General features: G+C 42.3%; 2 protein-coding genes and 1 non-coding gene across 9 annotated transcripts; 1 reads left to right on the forward strand and 2 right to left on the reverse strand.

Annotated features, from left to right (window-relative positions):
- Nucleotides 1–407: 407 nt before the first annotated feature.
- Nucleotides 408–13,139, reverse strand: LOC135483196 (tripartite motif-containing protein 2-like). Of its 7 annotated transcripts, none has more exons than XM_064763847.1 (5): nt 12,943–13,139; nt 7,283–7,358; nt 6,007–6,044; nt 3,356–4,975; nt 408–2,179 (listed from the first exon to the last, which is right to left on the reverse strand). In XM_064763847.1, the coding sequence occupies exons 3-5, from the start codon at nt 6,038–6,040 to the stop codon at nt 2,163–2,165; spliced, it is 1,671 nt and encodes a 556-aa protein (XP_064619917.1). In that variant the 5' UTR covers nt 6,041–6,044; nt 7,283–7,358; nt 12,943–13,139; the 3' UTR covers nt 408–2,162. The 7 variants fall into 7 exon arrangements, with proteins under 7 accessions (XP_064619917.1, XP_064619921.1, XP_064619914.1 ...); XM_064763851.1 differs by having other exon boundaries at nt 3,485–4,975; nt 12,943–13,138; XM_064763844.1 differs by having other exon boundaries at nt 408–2,362; nt 12,943–13,138.
- Trnag-gcc (transfer RNA glycine (anticodon GCC)) lies at nt 10,949–11,019 on the forward strand. The gene has a single exon. It is a non-coding gene; the product is annotated as a tRNA-Gly (tRNA).
- Nucleotides 13,140–13,325: 186 nt separating the features above from the next.
- Nucleotides 13,326–15,293, reverse strand: LOC135483041 (uncharacterized). The gene is made up of 3 exons (XM_064763540.1): nt 14,835–15,293; nt 14,047–14,267; nt 13,326–13,813 (listed from the first exon to the last, which is right to left on the reverse strand). The coding sequence occupies exons 1-3, from the start codon at nt 15,131–15,133 to the stop codon at nt 13,326–13,328; spliced, it is 1,008 nt and encodes a 335-aa protein (XP_064619610.1). The 5' UTR covers nt 15,134–15,293.
- Between the last annotated feature and the right edge of the window lie 73 nt (nt 15,294–15,366).

Genomic DNA, 15,366 nt, shown 5'->3' on the forward strand with positions numbered 1-15,366 from the left:
AAGGATAGTGGCGCACACGCTGCGGTTTTCCAGTCCAAGTGGTCAAAATGCTGTACTGGGTTTCGAGGGTGTTGGCCTGGCCCAGACGAGAATCGCAGTGTTTACTTGCGTTTAGACACCAAGATCTCAACCCGTTGACAGGAAAGACAAAAGGTCACACGGAATTCGAAGCCCGGCGATAGCGAATACAGTAGGATGGGGCTCCTCCATCAGTACACTCCGGTTGCTGCAGTGGACCGGCCTCGTCTCTGTCATTCGCCCCCGGCCCCCTCCCAGTTATTGGGTGCTTCGGATGACGACTGGTTAATTGCTCCGTGAGTCTTATCCATCTCCTGGACTGTGATCCCTAATGGTTTGCCCAGTCTCCATCACATCCTACAGATAATTAAAAACATGAACTCTAAGCGGGCATATCATTTACTTTATTCAGCTTGAGAGATCACAGTTGCGACTAAATCTTATCTGATTGTGACCTACATGTGTGTGCAATAGTCACTTACATTTATCTCCACGCAAACTTGACCGACGCCATCTTTCCTTCTATTGGTTGCGCCGAGGAAGTTAGCTAGTGCGACAAAGTACTACCGGTATATGTCTGACAGGGTCAAACCAAGCAGTTTCTGATCGTTGATCATTATGATATGCCTTCCTAAAATTTTTCAGTCAAATAAATTGTCCTGTTGGAATAAATACTTTTTGTACAGCCGAGTGAGGTTGGCGAAGATGATGTCATCACATCCCTGCATGGCAGCACCACCACGCAGTCCGTCCAGATAACTTTGGACGTATTATCTCATAAATACAATCAAAGTATGATACAAGTGTTTAAAAACTACAGTTCTAATTGTCATAACACCGAAATGTATACATTAAAACAGGTGTATCACATCTGCAATTAGCACCTTCACAGACTCTAAGACTAAATGAGGACATGTGGGTGACCACCGGCTTCCCGTTGAGTTCCCTCCCTCTCGATCATGCCCCTTTCCGACCAAAATTAATAGGCGCCGCTGAATAACCCGGAAAGCCGCAGGTTTGTGTTCCGTCAAATTTCCATACGTACATTACAACAGGGAAGCATGGAACGTGTCATCGGGAATGGGTGGATCACCCACATTAAACAGAAATGAATACATGTCATAGCGCATTCTTCAATTTTCATGAGCTTATTTTCATAATTTTCCTAATTCGCATAATTCCTGATCGATGGATCTTTTCATATCCTTGTATAGCATAATGTTTCTTATTGAATATTTACACCCGACGAGCCTTGTTGTAGGCAGAGACGACTTGTCGTTTTCGCCTCGTACTCCAATTTCTATCTTGAACTCACTCCTTCATCTTCGAACGACTATCATTCGCGAAGACTCATCGAAACCTTCACGACGAAACGTCTCATTCTGATTCTCCTGGAATTCTTTCAACAAAAACATCCTATCTAACTCTTCGAACACGCTGTCATATTACATACAAACGAAATCAGGCCAAACTTATCAGTTAGAGTAAATTCCACCAAATCCCACTCCTTGGCTAACTTTGACGTTTAGTATGATGTCCTAATAGCAATAGCAAGTCAGGGCACGCACAGTCGAGAGAAGATGGCAGGGAGATAGAGCTGTAAAGCTGTGGTCAAGACTGGTAGATAGATCATGAATGTGCCGAATATCGAGAGAGAAGGTGGGCCGAGTCAGAGAGAGAGTAGGCAAAAGAGCAAACCCAGTTGCTTCCAATTCCGTCCTTGTGTGAGAACTTTTGTATAGACAGTTTTCCGGTCCGTAGTTAGCGCAATGGTTCTCGGCTTATTTTGTAAGCTCAGCATGGAAGTTGTGCTATGTGCCATTCGTGACACATTACCTGTTAAGCCTTTGTACAACACCGCGCTTGCGACAGACTGAACAATCACCAGTAGTATAGGTGGTCTCAAATCCATCATTGATGACAATTGATGCTGAGCATTCTGTGACCATTCAATGCACGTGTTCCTATTTCCCAATCTGTGTCAAGAGAACCAGCGATATAGACCGGCCGAAATGGCCACTGTACAACACACTATGGTGACCACGATGACTAGTATGTAACCACCTAGAAAAGCAAGGAGATGTGGTCATCCAGCGTTTGCGAAATGCGTGGTGGAATAATGTTTTTGTTGGGCTCAGTCATTCTCAGATGACACAACCACCTAGAAAAGACAGGAGATCGTGTAAAACAGATTGAAATGGTGTTAGTCCATGCTGTCTCTTCGTTACTGGATTATATACATGTCGTCCTGTTGGAGGTTTCTTGTTCTGTATCCACATTGTTGACGCGTCTTAATAATATGAGAATCTGTCTGGACTTGGGCTTCCGTCACGTCCGTACGAGGCTGAATCAAGACAAAGAAAGAAGTAATCAGGTTATTGCAGAGGGCTGTATGTCTAGGAGGGACGAGGGGGGTTATATACACGCAGGGGGTCCAGCGCAGTAACGAGACAGGATGCGGCCGCGTCCAGGGAGGCACTGCTTTCTTTCTTGCTCCAAGGTAGCTGATCGAACCTCCCGGATTGTGCAGTCGCTGACATTTCCGTTTTCGCGCAAGGTCCTTGTCCATCGCATTGGCATTGAGAGTTAAACAGTATATAGACCCCACTTTGTGAATTATTGTTGAGGTACAGGTACGGGCCGTTTGGGTAATTCGCAATACAAGAGCAGCAACAGCCAGCGCCAGGGCAGCAGTTGTCCGCCCTGGTAGTCGCACGATGAAGGCTCAGTAAAGCTGGCCATGGATGCACTGGCATGGGCCGTTGAGAGGCTGCTAGGAGAGGATAAGATTTACGAGATAGATATGAGTATGAAGAGCCAAGCCAAAGAAGTTGTTACGGCTGCGGTTTACATTGCGGCCAATCAGGGGACACATTTTGCTAGATTGAATACATGGCTCCCGATTGGTCAATCGGAAGTCCCAAACAAATGTTAGAGGAAGGCACAGAGAAGAATGTCGGGCCACATGACGTATGTGTCGACTATGAGAAGCAGAGTGGCATAGGTGAGCAGAAAGAGGAAGACACCGAGAGCTGTTAAGAGGTTTTGGCAAGCGCAGAAGCACCTGGTTACATAGCGAAGGGGAAAAGAGGGTCGAATCACCGCATGCCAAGTTCAGGGGTCGAACACAATAATGATATGTGCTGAAATTACTTATGGCTCATAATATCTTCTTTGGCTCTTACTAACAATGTCTAACTTAATCATTAGCAACGAGTATAATAAATGTATTGTTTTTGATGTTGCTGAAGCGTATGTAGGTGGAGTTAGTCGTGTTATTCTGGGCTGTTGGGGCTTTGTGCGTTGGTACTTTCAGCACTGTAAAACTCGTCCATACTTCCACTCCCATAAAGGAATCGACTTCTTCTCTGGCGTCTTCCAGAATCTGGCTCAGCGCCGTACGCATTATTAGAGGTACTGTACGAGTTGTTTGGGATAGTAGGGGGCTGATCATCAATCAACGTACTGTAGTCCTGTGTCTTGTTGCGTTCCCGGCGTCTTCTGCGGCGGTTTGAGCTTGGAGACGCAGGGGTGTTCTCACCAGAGTCAGCCGCGTTCACCTCAGATCTTCTCGTCGATGTGCCGCTGGTACCGGTTGTGATCGAGCTCTGTCTGGACCTTGTATTCACAGCCTTTTCCTCAGTCTCAACGGTATCCGTGCCACAGCCTTTTTCATACAGAATCGGTTTCTCCTCTATCATGTTCGCCTGGACGGATATCTCTGTCATGTCTGGCGGCTCAGTCGATTTCATTGCATCTACCGGGTCAGTCTGGGTGCCAACTGATTCTGTGGTTACCAGCTCTGGCGACTCTATTAGATCAACACCTGAGAGATTGGGAAGCGACGGTCGTGTGGAGCGAAACCTAGTCAATAGAGGGCGGTCCATATCCATCACGTATCCCATGTCGAGGCTACCCGGGACGTATTTGATCTTCTTATTCACAGAGGCTGGAAGTGTAGTGACTTGGATATCAGAGAGTGTGGATAACTTATCCGACACCTGCTTCTTTAGCAGAAGGAGCTCAATGTCTTTGCCTTTCAAAATAATGTCAGTGAGACTGCATGTGCTCTTTAATCCGTCTAGATTTGCTGCCATCTCATCTCGATTTTCAATCAGGTTGACGGTTTCGGGGCCGAAAATATTGCGGACCTCTTCGAGGAGGATCTTTTCCCTACTCTTAATCTGCGACATGAATTCTGCAGCAACCTCTTTAATCTTATTCTCAGTATCTTTAATAAGTTCCCCGCATGCCGCAACCGTGTTCATTTCAGCTTGGTAATCCTGTATCTTCGTCTGGCAGTTCCTCAGAAGATTTTCTATGTTCTCCTTATACTTGATGACAGCATCGTTGAAGCTTGAGATATCGTGGTCCTTGTGTTCGTTGAAAGTACATAGGACGCATATGCATGTCTCGCACGGCTCGCAGTAAAATCGGACAACCTCTTCCTCGTGTTCCTTGCATTCAATATCCTTCTCGATCTCCACATCGAAAATGTTGTGACCTTTCGTGACCTTGGTTTCCCTGTGCAGTTCAATGCACGGCTTACAGAGCAACTTGTTGCAATCAAGACATTTAGACGCCGCTTCTCGGTGCTTGTGGTTCACTAATTTACATATATCGCAGAATGGAAACTTTGACGGTTTTTCTCTACCGATGACTTCTGAGAGACTTGAGACCAGGAAGTTGTCCGGTAGTTTCTTGACGCCGCCAACAGGTAATTGTGTGCGTTTCCGACAGAGAGGGCATGTGAAGTCTCTGTAGTCGCTGTACTTCTTGTAGGTAGTCTCTGACATGACATGGTTTTCGATGCACTGCTCGCAGAATGTGTGCAAGCAGTTGAGACATTTCGGATTGTTGTAGCTGTCCAGACAGATCTTACACGTCAGGAACTCCCGGTCAATCTCGTCCGCTAGCTTCGCCATGTTGGATACGGGTCTTGGACTTGGTTTCCGCTCTGAAAGACACAACAGGGAAAATATCGGTAAATAATAATTCTTTTAAATCTACTTTGCTCAAAAAATGGCCCATTTTCCAAAGTTTACGTTTGTGTAAAGACGGAATTCTTTATCATTCACATCCTGGTGAATTCAAACTTAAACTTGATTCTCTAAAAATATTCCGACTTCTTTGCCTGCCGACCCAGACATAATGTTTGTGACGTCATGATTTCTCCAGTCTGAGATTTGGTATAACATGCCATTAGAATCTGACTTCACTTGTTGATCTTGGCAATAATGAACTTGTCTGGCAAGGTAGTCTGGCATGCAGTTAAGTGAAAGAGATACCTAATTGGTTTAGTTAGATTAGCTATTTCGTTGCACGTTATTGGGCGTATGCCTGACGGGTGAGTTCAATTTACTCCTTACACTCTTTAATTTAACCAGTACAAAAAACTTCGGGCGTGTCATCATCGGCTTCTCGTTCTATTGGGCAAGTGATAATGTAAAAAGGAATAATCAGTACTAATTTTCCCTTTTCAAGTTAGATACTGGACAGGTGTACATTAGCTTTCATACTCGTAAGACGTGTTCCATCTTTCTTCCATATATCTCAAAACTTCTAAAATACTCCTTATCTCTCCATGAAATAGTATCAGCGAATGAAACATTCCTGATATATCACACGAATGACACCTGTTTTCTATCGACTGCCGACTCCATGTAGAAGTGGAGCCATTGGCGAAGAAAGATGGGAAAGCAGCCACCATCTACAGTCGTTTCCAGCAGAAAGTAACCAACAGTTCACTCGATTCATTTGGGTGATATAAACAACTATTAACTTTAACCGAAAACTTCCTGTCCGTGTACATTTTCGCTAGACATCTCTGTAAAAAACTGAATGAGTTATCTATATTGGTCTATAATATGCTGGACAGTTTGTTTCATCGTTTCATGCAGTTCTTCAACCGGTTTTGAACCATGTTAACATACAACTGTTCATGCACCTAAAGGCTATGTCTCTACTACGCGTGCGTGACGAGCATACCTGTACTTTTAACTGGAGGTCGATCGAGGTCCATTTTCCTAGAGGATAAAAAACTTGATAAAGCAAAAAAGCCAATCAGAATTTACACAAATATTGACTTTTTTAAAGTGATCTTTCTTAGATTTTTGTCCCCTTGGGCTAATGGAAGTACCTCATATTTAGTCATGAACCGTGTAAAATGAACAACGTTTGTGTACCACCATTTTAAAAACTCAAGTGTTCAACTACCTCGACTAGTCAAGTAAGGAAAGCTGAATAAGTTTTCCAAATATCTTTCTCTACGTTCGTTCCTGGCCGAGGATCAGCGTGTGGAATGTACTATTTCCTGCTTTAGATGATTCTCAACTGTCATTTCAGAACCTGCATGTGAATCAGCTGGTACTCCTTTGGAGACCTAATATCAGCGCCACAAGTGGCAAGAGTTGGAAGAAAAGCCTCCAGATGATATGGTATCCGGTTACGCTTGTGGATACCAGACATTGCTACATCACTTTGGGGCCTACTCATTAGCATGCGTCACTGATACAAAATCTGGAACATCTTCCGCCAATCGTGGCGCTGACTCGAAGTCCTCAAGGTAGTGCTGAACTAGGGGGGCTTGGCAACATCTTCAGGACTTCACCCTTCACATCCAGAGGAAAACAACTCAAGTCTCTTCAGACTGTTCCAAAGCAACTTATCGTTGGTACCTGTGGAACTTTACCTACTATCAACATTTCTTGTTTACCATACCAGCTTCGCACACTTGCTCTGACTCATATAACCTGTAGGCTGACTATTTGAGATCGAGAATATGTTTGAGGAGCTGACTGAAACCTATAGGCCTAATGCATGTACGGTCGGGTAAACGGAGCGTTTGTAATTTGCTTTCACGTTTGTAGCCTGTCGACACCAGAACGGTAGACCAATAGAAAACCAATATAAAAGAAAACCCAAACCAACTGAGCTAGGTGCATGACCCAAGAAGCCGCAGAAAGAAAAAAGTTGAAAAAACTATCAAGCAACTCCGACATGAAGATTTTGAGTGGACCCAGCCACCAGCTGGAATAAGGAACAGTTACGTTCTGAGTCACCTACCATCAACGCAGAATGTCACCACCGGACCATAAAACAAATTTGCAGCACCTTTCCCATCGCCCAATGTGTTACCACCTCTAAGATGCACCATGGGTGGTTTATTCCTCGAACGGGTGGACTGTTTGCTTCCAAACCTAACCAAACAAGACTATATACTGCTCTACCTACGCTACACGACCGACCACTGTACTGTACCTACCTTTCTAATGTTGCTGAGTTCCTGGTTATAATAAACTGCTTGGATCGAGTTTGGTAGAAGTCATCTCACGCTTTTGCTGAAAAGAGTGAAGAAAAACGGATATTACGCATCCGGCATGATAAACTAACCCAGCGCATGGGGTGTCCCAACCCCCATGTACCTTTGAAATTCGTCACTTATTCTCGGAATCGCATCAATAATGAACCACAAGCACTTGCAACATCCGCCACTGCGGTAAGCTTCTCATACATTCAGAGAATGGCAAGTCATAAAGAGTATTCAGTAAAGATATTAGCTAGTCAAAGGTTGCAATAGGGAAAGATTTTATACATTTGAATAGGGAAAGACAACGTTACAAGCTTCTTTTTACACATTTGAATAAGGAAAAACAACGTTACAAGCTTCTTTTTACATATTTGAATAAGGAAATACAACGTTACAAGCTTCTTTTTACGCATTTAAATAAGGAAAGACAACGTTACAAGCTTCTTTTTACACATTTGAGTGAGGAAAGACAACGTTACAAGCTTCTTTTTACATATTTGAATAAGGAAAGACACCGTTACAAGCTTCTTTTTACACATTTGAATAAGGAAAGACAACGTTACAAGCTTCTTTTTACACATTTGAGTGAGGAAAGACAACGTTACAAGCTTCTTTTTACATATTTGAACAAGGAAAGACAACGTTACAAGCTTCTTTTTACACATTTGAGTGAGGAAAGACAACGTTACAAGCTTCTTTTTACACATTTGAGTGAGGAAAGACAACGTTACAAGCTTCTTTTTACATATTTGAACAAGGAAAGACAACGTTACAAGCTTCTTTTTACACATTTGAGTGAGGAAAGACAACGTTACAAGCTTCTTTTTACACATTTGAGTGAGGAAAGACAACGTTACAAGCTTCTTTTTACACATTTGAGTGAGGAAAGACAACGTTACAAGCTTCTTTTTACACATTTGAGTAAGAAAAGACAACGTTACAAGCTTCTTTTTACACATTTGAGTGAGGAAAGACAACGTTACAAGCTTCTTTTTACACATTTGAGTGAGGAAAGACAACGTTACAAGCTTCTTTTTACATATTTGAATAAGGAAAGACACCGTTACAAGCTTCTTTTTACACATTTGAATGAGGAAAGACAACGTTACAAGCTTCTTTTTACACATTTGAGTGAGGAAAGACAACGTTACAAGCTTCTTTTTACATATTTGAACAAGGAAAGACAACGTTACAAGCTTCTTTTTACACATTTGAGTGAGGAAAGACAACGTTACAAGCTTCTTTTTACACATTTGAGTGAGGAAAGACAACGTTACAAGCTTCTTTTTACACATTTGAGTGAGGAAAGACAACGTTACAAGCTTCTTTTTACACATTTGAGTAAGGAAAGACAACGTTACAAGCTTCTTTTTACACATTTGAGTGAGGAAAGACAACGTTACAAGCTTCTTTTTACACATTTGAGTGAGGAAAGACAACGTTACAAGCTTCTTTTTACACATTTGAGTGAGGAAAGACAACGTTACAAGCTTCTTTTTACACATTTGAGTGAGGAAAGACAACGTTACAAGCTTCTTTTTACACATTTGAGTAAGGAAAGACAACGTTACAAGCTTCTTTTTACACATTTGAGTGAGGAAAGACAACGTTACAAGCTTCTTTTTACACATTTGAATAAGGAAAGACAACGTTACAAGCTTCTTTTTACACATTTGAATAAGGAAAGACAACGTTACAAGCTTCTTTTTAAATATAGCATCAGAGGAAGACAGGGTTCCGACCTTCTTTTTACTCACTTGAATAGGGAAAGACAACGTTTCAAGCTTTTTTTTACATCAAGCAATAGAGAAAGACAACGTTTCAAGCTTCCTTTTACATCAAGCAATAGAAAAAGACAAGGTTCCAAGCTTCTTCTCACACATTTCAAGTGTGAAATACAACGTTACTACTTGTAATAAAGTAAGACATGGTTCAAAGCTTCTTTTTACATCTTGCAATCGAGTAAGACAAGGTTCCAAGCCTCTTTTAGCACGTTTTTATTGGGAAAGAAAGCTTCTTTTTACAACTTTCAATAGAAGAAGACATGCTGCCGAGCAAGGGGTATATGTATATCAACTTTCAGGGTCAACTTGCACATTAAATTCTGCAGTGCCGACGTGGCCGGTATAAAATAGTGCCATTCTATACAATGTAGATGCTGATTCATTAAAACTTGGCACTGGAAAGCGGTGAGGTATTGTTTATATCTCCAGGATAACCATTATGTTTTCTATAGAAATTGATAGCATTCTACCAGTGCGAAGGAGTACATGCCGTCTTATCAGAATTGCAGGTACTTCAAAAATGTTTCGTTGTTCTTGGAAAGGTATACATGTGCATAAAACAGACTGGTTCTTCAGATAAGATAGCATCAAAAAGTGCGAAGAAGGCTTACATTATTTGATCTTAGATGCAGAAAACACTAGGAAATAAGAAGACACTTAAAAAATTCAAATCTCCGCCTATAGGTCCCGAATCAATCAAGGGACAGTCATATGTTAAGTGTGTAATGGTTGACCAGCAATAGTCTGTAGAAACAGGTGCCTATGCCAATATCAAAGTTTCTTTCGTAGAAGGAGGCCTGATCGATCATCAGACAGTCCCCTGTGAAGCAAGTCATTCGGGCATCTGAATAAAATCATGCTGGAAGTCACATATTCAAAACCTAATAACGTGTATAGCACCACTCTTGGAAGTTCAAGAGGTTGTAGAGCTATAAAGCGAGAGTCATCGGAATACGTATATTCAAACAGGACAAATTGAATGAAGCAAAATTATCGGAATGGAAATGGAAAGCAAAAACCAACAACGGTCATTATGTTACATCAATGAGTTGCCTACCTCTACCACAGGAATTTCTTAAAATTAGATGTATCCGAACGGAAGACGTGTACAGTGTATCCTTAGCAAATTTCCAGTGATGTTTTGTTGTGTATTAGGATTCTACATTTGCTTTCCACCTACATTCATCCTACTTCACTATCACCTGTGTGGTAAACCAAGCCAACTGCGTAGAAAACGCCAACGCAGGCAAAAAATCATTGCTGTTTGTATCGCCTTGAGAACGCTACATGGCTGCTTCAGGATAGAGCAAATCAAGAAGGAAAACTTCCGTCATTCAAAAAATTTACCTTACAGTAACATCGGTCAGGAATCAATGTTGATCAATGTTAATATGATCATTTTCATCTCTCTCATCTGCAACAACCACACTTTTTCCAAACCTCATTCTACATAAAGGTCAACTTTTTTCTCCTTGATGAAAGTATAGTACATCCAATAAAATCGTTAATACCGTACATTCCAGACTATTTTCGTTCCTTCCTTCTCATATGTACACTGTCTGTCGATCACGACTGTAGCGTATTCCCATGTGTTCTTTAAGACATGCATGCCTTGTGATAGGTTATGTATGATAGGTACACAGGACAAGCCCTAAATATCAAACTAAACCAACAATGATTAGGTTATTCGCAAATATCCCACAAGAAAGACAACACGAATGATTGGGCTTCAAAATAATTGCTTGGCCGGTGTGGTAGTCGGATCGGTGACGTCAAAAGCTTGTCTATCATCTCCTCGTTCATTCAAGTTTGTCCCTGTGCAGAAAATAGGTATACTGCATCGGTGGTTCAGTGGTAGAATTCTCGCCTGCCACGTGGGAGGCCCGGATTCGATTCCCGGCCGATGCAATAACCTTTTGTGGCACAAGCTTTCGATAATACATTCTTTTTGGAGGTCATTGGACGAATGTACAGTATCCAAGCGACACTTCTCATTTTACGTTCGTTTGCGCAGGATCCATGGCGTCATCGTTTTCTTGAGATGTTTCACCGTACTAGCCATGCTGGCTTGCCATCATCTTGCTCACAAATCTCCAAGATCGGAAGGTCAAGCTCAACACTTTTCGGCGTACTTATATCAAGAATATTTCACCGGTTTAAGGGTAAGGCCACGACTGTCTGTGGTATCAAGGTGTGGATCAGAGATATTGAGGTAAGATATCTTACCATCGGATTCGATCTATCAATAAGTGGCCTACTCACTATAGGTCTGTAGAAAGACAAAGCGACAAGATTTGGTCCACCCCCAGTATCGAAAGAGTCCATGGGCAGATGTTTTAATGAGTTCGCACAATTAAGAAAGTTAAAGCATCCGTTCGTTCAACGCACGTGGCAAAAAAACTAAATGTACATGTACATGTATATATGCTGAACCCGCACCAAATCAAATAGTTTGGTTCGACAAGATAAAGTTTTCTCGACCATGACATTATCTGATAAAAAGGTAAAATACTCAGACCTCATCGATATGTACGTCAGAGATGAGAATGTCTGGTTGGAATCTCTTAATAAAACATTCTCAACCAAGCCTATCATATACATGTAATATACTATACAGGTTGTACGCGGGCTCATACGAAGTACGGCTCAAGAGGTGAATCGGCCTGCAATCGCTTACTCATCAAATCAACCACGTCCTGTATGAAAATTTCATCAATTGGGCAACGGTTACTTACACTAGGAGTGTTGATTTTATTATTCCCAGACCCCAGGTTGCTTAAGAAAAGCACCAACTGTGGATTCAAAAGCATTCAGTGTTACCTGTAAACGTATGTGCAAAGGGTCTATGGTACACTTGAGATAGGCCACTGTGTAGAACTGAGCATTACAATCTTAATGATTGATGAAATCAATCATATATATATGTTCCCTCCTCTGGGAAAACAACTGAAAGGGAACAAGTCAATGACTACAATGTGAGGAACTAGCTTAAACTTGTGAGATGTTCTCATAGCGAGGATTCGATTGTCCTCGGTACAGTCAAAGCAAACCTTATCCAAGTTGTTTCGGTAAGAAAAAGGGGCTAATTGCATGTACATGTATACACTAGAATCATGCAGGTCGGCGATTCAAATCACCATATTTTGATGATACCGAAAGCTATACCCCCGTCAAACTCAACGGTAAAGCAGTCCAATCGAGTAACTAGCCCATACTTGGTTCAGTTAGCAAACTAACTGATGAACGGTCACTGCTTTTCGCGACAAGTATTCTGGGTTAGATTTGCGAGAAAAATGGATTTATATATTTATATAAAGTTAATCCAATGTGTTTGATCGCGAGCGCATCTCAGACACGCTATAGTTTCCAAGAGAACATTACTACTGCTCAAGTACACTGCGGTATATGACTACGTTATTATCTACCTGCGGGTTTTCGAAGGCTGCTGCCAACAACAAGTTTAAGAAACATGCAGTATCGCCTCCGAACTATCCCATCTGCATAAGTATATGTATATTCGAAGGATAGAGGAAACAGGAAAGGTTGGGAAATAATTACCAGGAATTCACTAATATCATCATTGATATCTTAGCTGGGTAGCGATGGGCTGGTTTCTCTACTGCTTAAAGGTTTGTTTGATTTCTTTGCGATAGGCTGCATGAGCTGATGAACGAATTTCTTAGGTGTTCAATATAGCAAAGGCTGGTCGACAGGCAAAATGGCCTCCATCCATCTATCGCCGGCGAAGGAATGTGACATGATCGAATCTTCTCTATTTTGTGGTTTTGTAACAAAAATATCAGGACTACAAAATGAAGAAGGTCCACTTACCGGAATTAGGCGAAACTTTCTGATCCCAGAGAAACCTCCTCTATTTTGGAAATGAAACTTAAGCGCGGAGATGTTAGGCCGGGAACGACTACAGAAAAGAGGCCGGTGTCGGTGCGCATGCGTTTCCATCAGGTTATCTTTTTCACCTTGTTGATGTACCTGACTGCTAACGCACACCCGGCGCTGCAGCTGTTGAGGTGGAGCTACCTCATCTGCGAATTCACCGGGAACTTCAAACTGAGGCTTCACCTTTGAAAATATGGCTGAATGCCGCGAATTTTTCCGCGTTCACCATTGGCTGGAAACAGGCTTGAAGATAGAAGGTAACCTCAGAGCTCACCCGGACCCAATTGATATATATATAGGCCTAGGATTTTTCAACTTTATCGAAGCCGAAATAACCTGCTTAGGACAAGTTTCGCGTCATCACGATATTTCCTACCCCCTCCAATGCAATATAGGTAAAAGTTAAGGGAATAGTTGAACATCCATACAATTATAAGTGACCAAACCGAAATGACATACTGTTTCCTCCAATAGAGGACCCTCAGATCATACAGATTAGCAACTACTGGGATCTTCATTGTCAAGTGGTACAGCCTATAGGGCAAGGTCGTGATGACGTAAGCAAAACTGACAAAGAGGAGCATGCGCGTTAGATGTTGCGATTTTAATTCGACATTTTTCTGATTCGTTTCTAATCTTTGACGCGCTTTTGATGCCTGTTTCAGAGTGATGATGATGAGGATATTACAAGTGAAAATTATGAAGAATGGCAGAATGGTACCGACGACCAATTGAAAACTGGTCGAAATTCCCTCAAGAATTTCTAACTCTGGGTCAGGAGCTAATATCAGAATGGCGTATATTCCTGAAAGAAAAGGCAACGGTTCAAACAATGACATGAAGTAAAACAGATTTATGAGGTTCTTTTATTACTACAGAGTTAGAAAACACCCAAGAATATTCGCCTGGCTACGACAGCTTTCATCAGTGATAGCTAATATATTTATCGATGTTGGGCGGGGAATTGGGTTTTTTAAGACGTGGGCAAATAAAGCTTCGCGGTTCAAGATTCCCTTTCAGCTCTGATTGTGAACTTACCAAGTTGTTTGTCATAAAAATACTGCAGAACATAGAAAAGATGTCCATTTAGCACAGCTATGGAAAGAAACATCATAACCACAGTCGTCCTGGCTCTTGAAGTGGTACACAACCTCTGAGCATCCATCGGGAACCGAACAGCAATCAGACGATCAACGGACATTCCCGCTAGGAATAGACCTGACAGGATGCTGCTCGTGTAGAGGATGTACACTTGGATTCTGAAAGAAGGCTGTGGTCATTTTGTTCGTCCATTTCTGGTTACGGGTCCAACGCATTTTCAATTGGCGAAAATAGAATACATCAGTGAACACGGAATGAACTATATGTAAACGTTGTGAAATAGGAACAGTGTACAGATCTCCCTCCAGATATACATTGTAGCGGCTGGTATTTGTTGTTTGGAAGTCAAGAGTGTCTCATAAACCCAATCTTCCCAGGCAGGTATTGCTTATTGTGCACTCTTTACTTCCAGACCTTATCCCGGCTGCAGGAGCCTGGCAAGAGAGGGCAGGTTTGAACTTATTTTACTTGCTGGTAGCTAGCTGACAACATTGGAATAGCTAAACCAACAGGGTTCGAACCTCCTCTACGACCTTCCGTTCTCGAGGCGGACGCCTTAGCCACTAGTCCAATGGAATCCGTATTCACTCTACAGTCATACATGTATTTTCTATCGGAAATCGCATAAAGTAGCCACTTTACATAACCGATCTGACCACAATGACTACAGCAACAGTCAACTTTGAAATTGGTTCATGGCAAAGAGTTACCAAGGACATACGTACCTAAACCACCAAAGCGGTTCCGTGACAAAGCCATGCGCCAAAAGTACCTTATTCAAAACTATAGCCATGATCCGTTCCAGTAACAGCACCGTGTCGGCCACACCCATCGCCGTCATGTAGACACATGGCGACAACTGCCTGTTATGCTTACGATTGGCCACAATGATGGCCAGGGCGTTTCCGGGGATCCCGACGACAACGGGGATCACCCATATGAAGAAGAAGTACGATATGTCGTCGGTTTCTTGAGCCATCGGTCGGAAGATCGGCTCCGTCGGTACCCTTGATGTCTCCTCCATGGTTCAAGGGTATAATTCTCAGAGTGGAAAAGTCTCCTGATCCTGCCGCTCTCAGTGTTGGAGGTTGAGTTGAAATGGTTTCGTAATGAGTGAATTATACTTGACAAAATGCGATGACATCCCCCAAATGTGCAGGAACGACGTCATTTTGCAGAATGATGCGAAACGCCGTAAAGGTTTAGGAGGGATGCGACCTTCAGTTACATTCATATGTTTTTGTTCTGTTCGAATCA

Source organism: Lineus longissimus, chromosome 2, assembly GCF_910592395.1.
Source record: "Lineus longissimus chromosome 2, tnLinLong1.2, whole genome shotgun sequence".
Lineage (NCBI taxonomy): Eukaryota > Metazoa > Nemertea > Pilidiophora > Heteronemertea > Lineidae > Lineus > Lineus longissimus.

Coding starts and splice junctions, on each gene's coding strand:
- LOC135483196 (XM_064763844.1), bottom strand. CDS start 6,040: ATGGACCTCGATCGACCTCCAGTTAAAAGTACAG. Junction 4,976..6,006: donor ACCTCCAGTTAAAAGTACAG/GTATGCTCGTCA, acceptor TGTGTCTTTCAG/AGCGGAAACCAAGTCCAAGA. Junction 2,363..3,355: donor ATTCCTTTATGGGAGTGGAA/GTATGGACGAGT, acceptor GTCTTGATTCAG/CCTCGTACGGACGTGACGGA.
- LOC135483041 (XM_064763540.1), bottom strand. CDS start 15,133: ATGGAGGAGACATCAAGGGTACCGACGGAGCCGATCTTCCGACCGATG. Junction 14,268..14,834: donor GAACCGCTTTGGTGGTTTAG/GTACGTATGTCC, acceptor GCCTTCTTTCAG/AATCCAAGTGTACATCCTCT. Junction 13,814..14,046: donor TTTTTATGACAAACAACTTG/GTAAGTTCACAA, acceptor CTTTTCTTTCAG/GAATATACGCCATTCTGATA.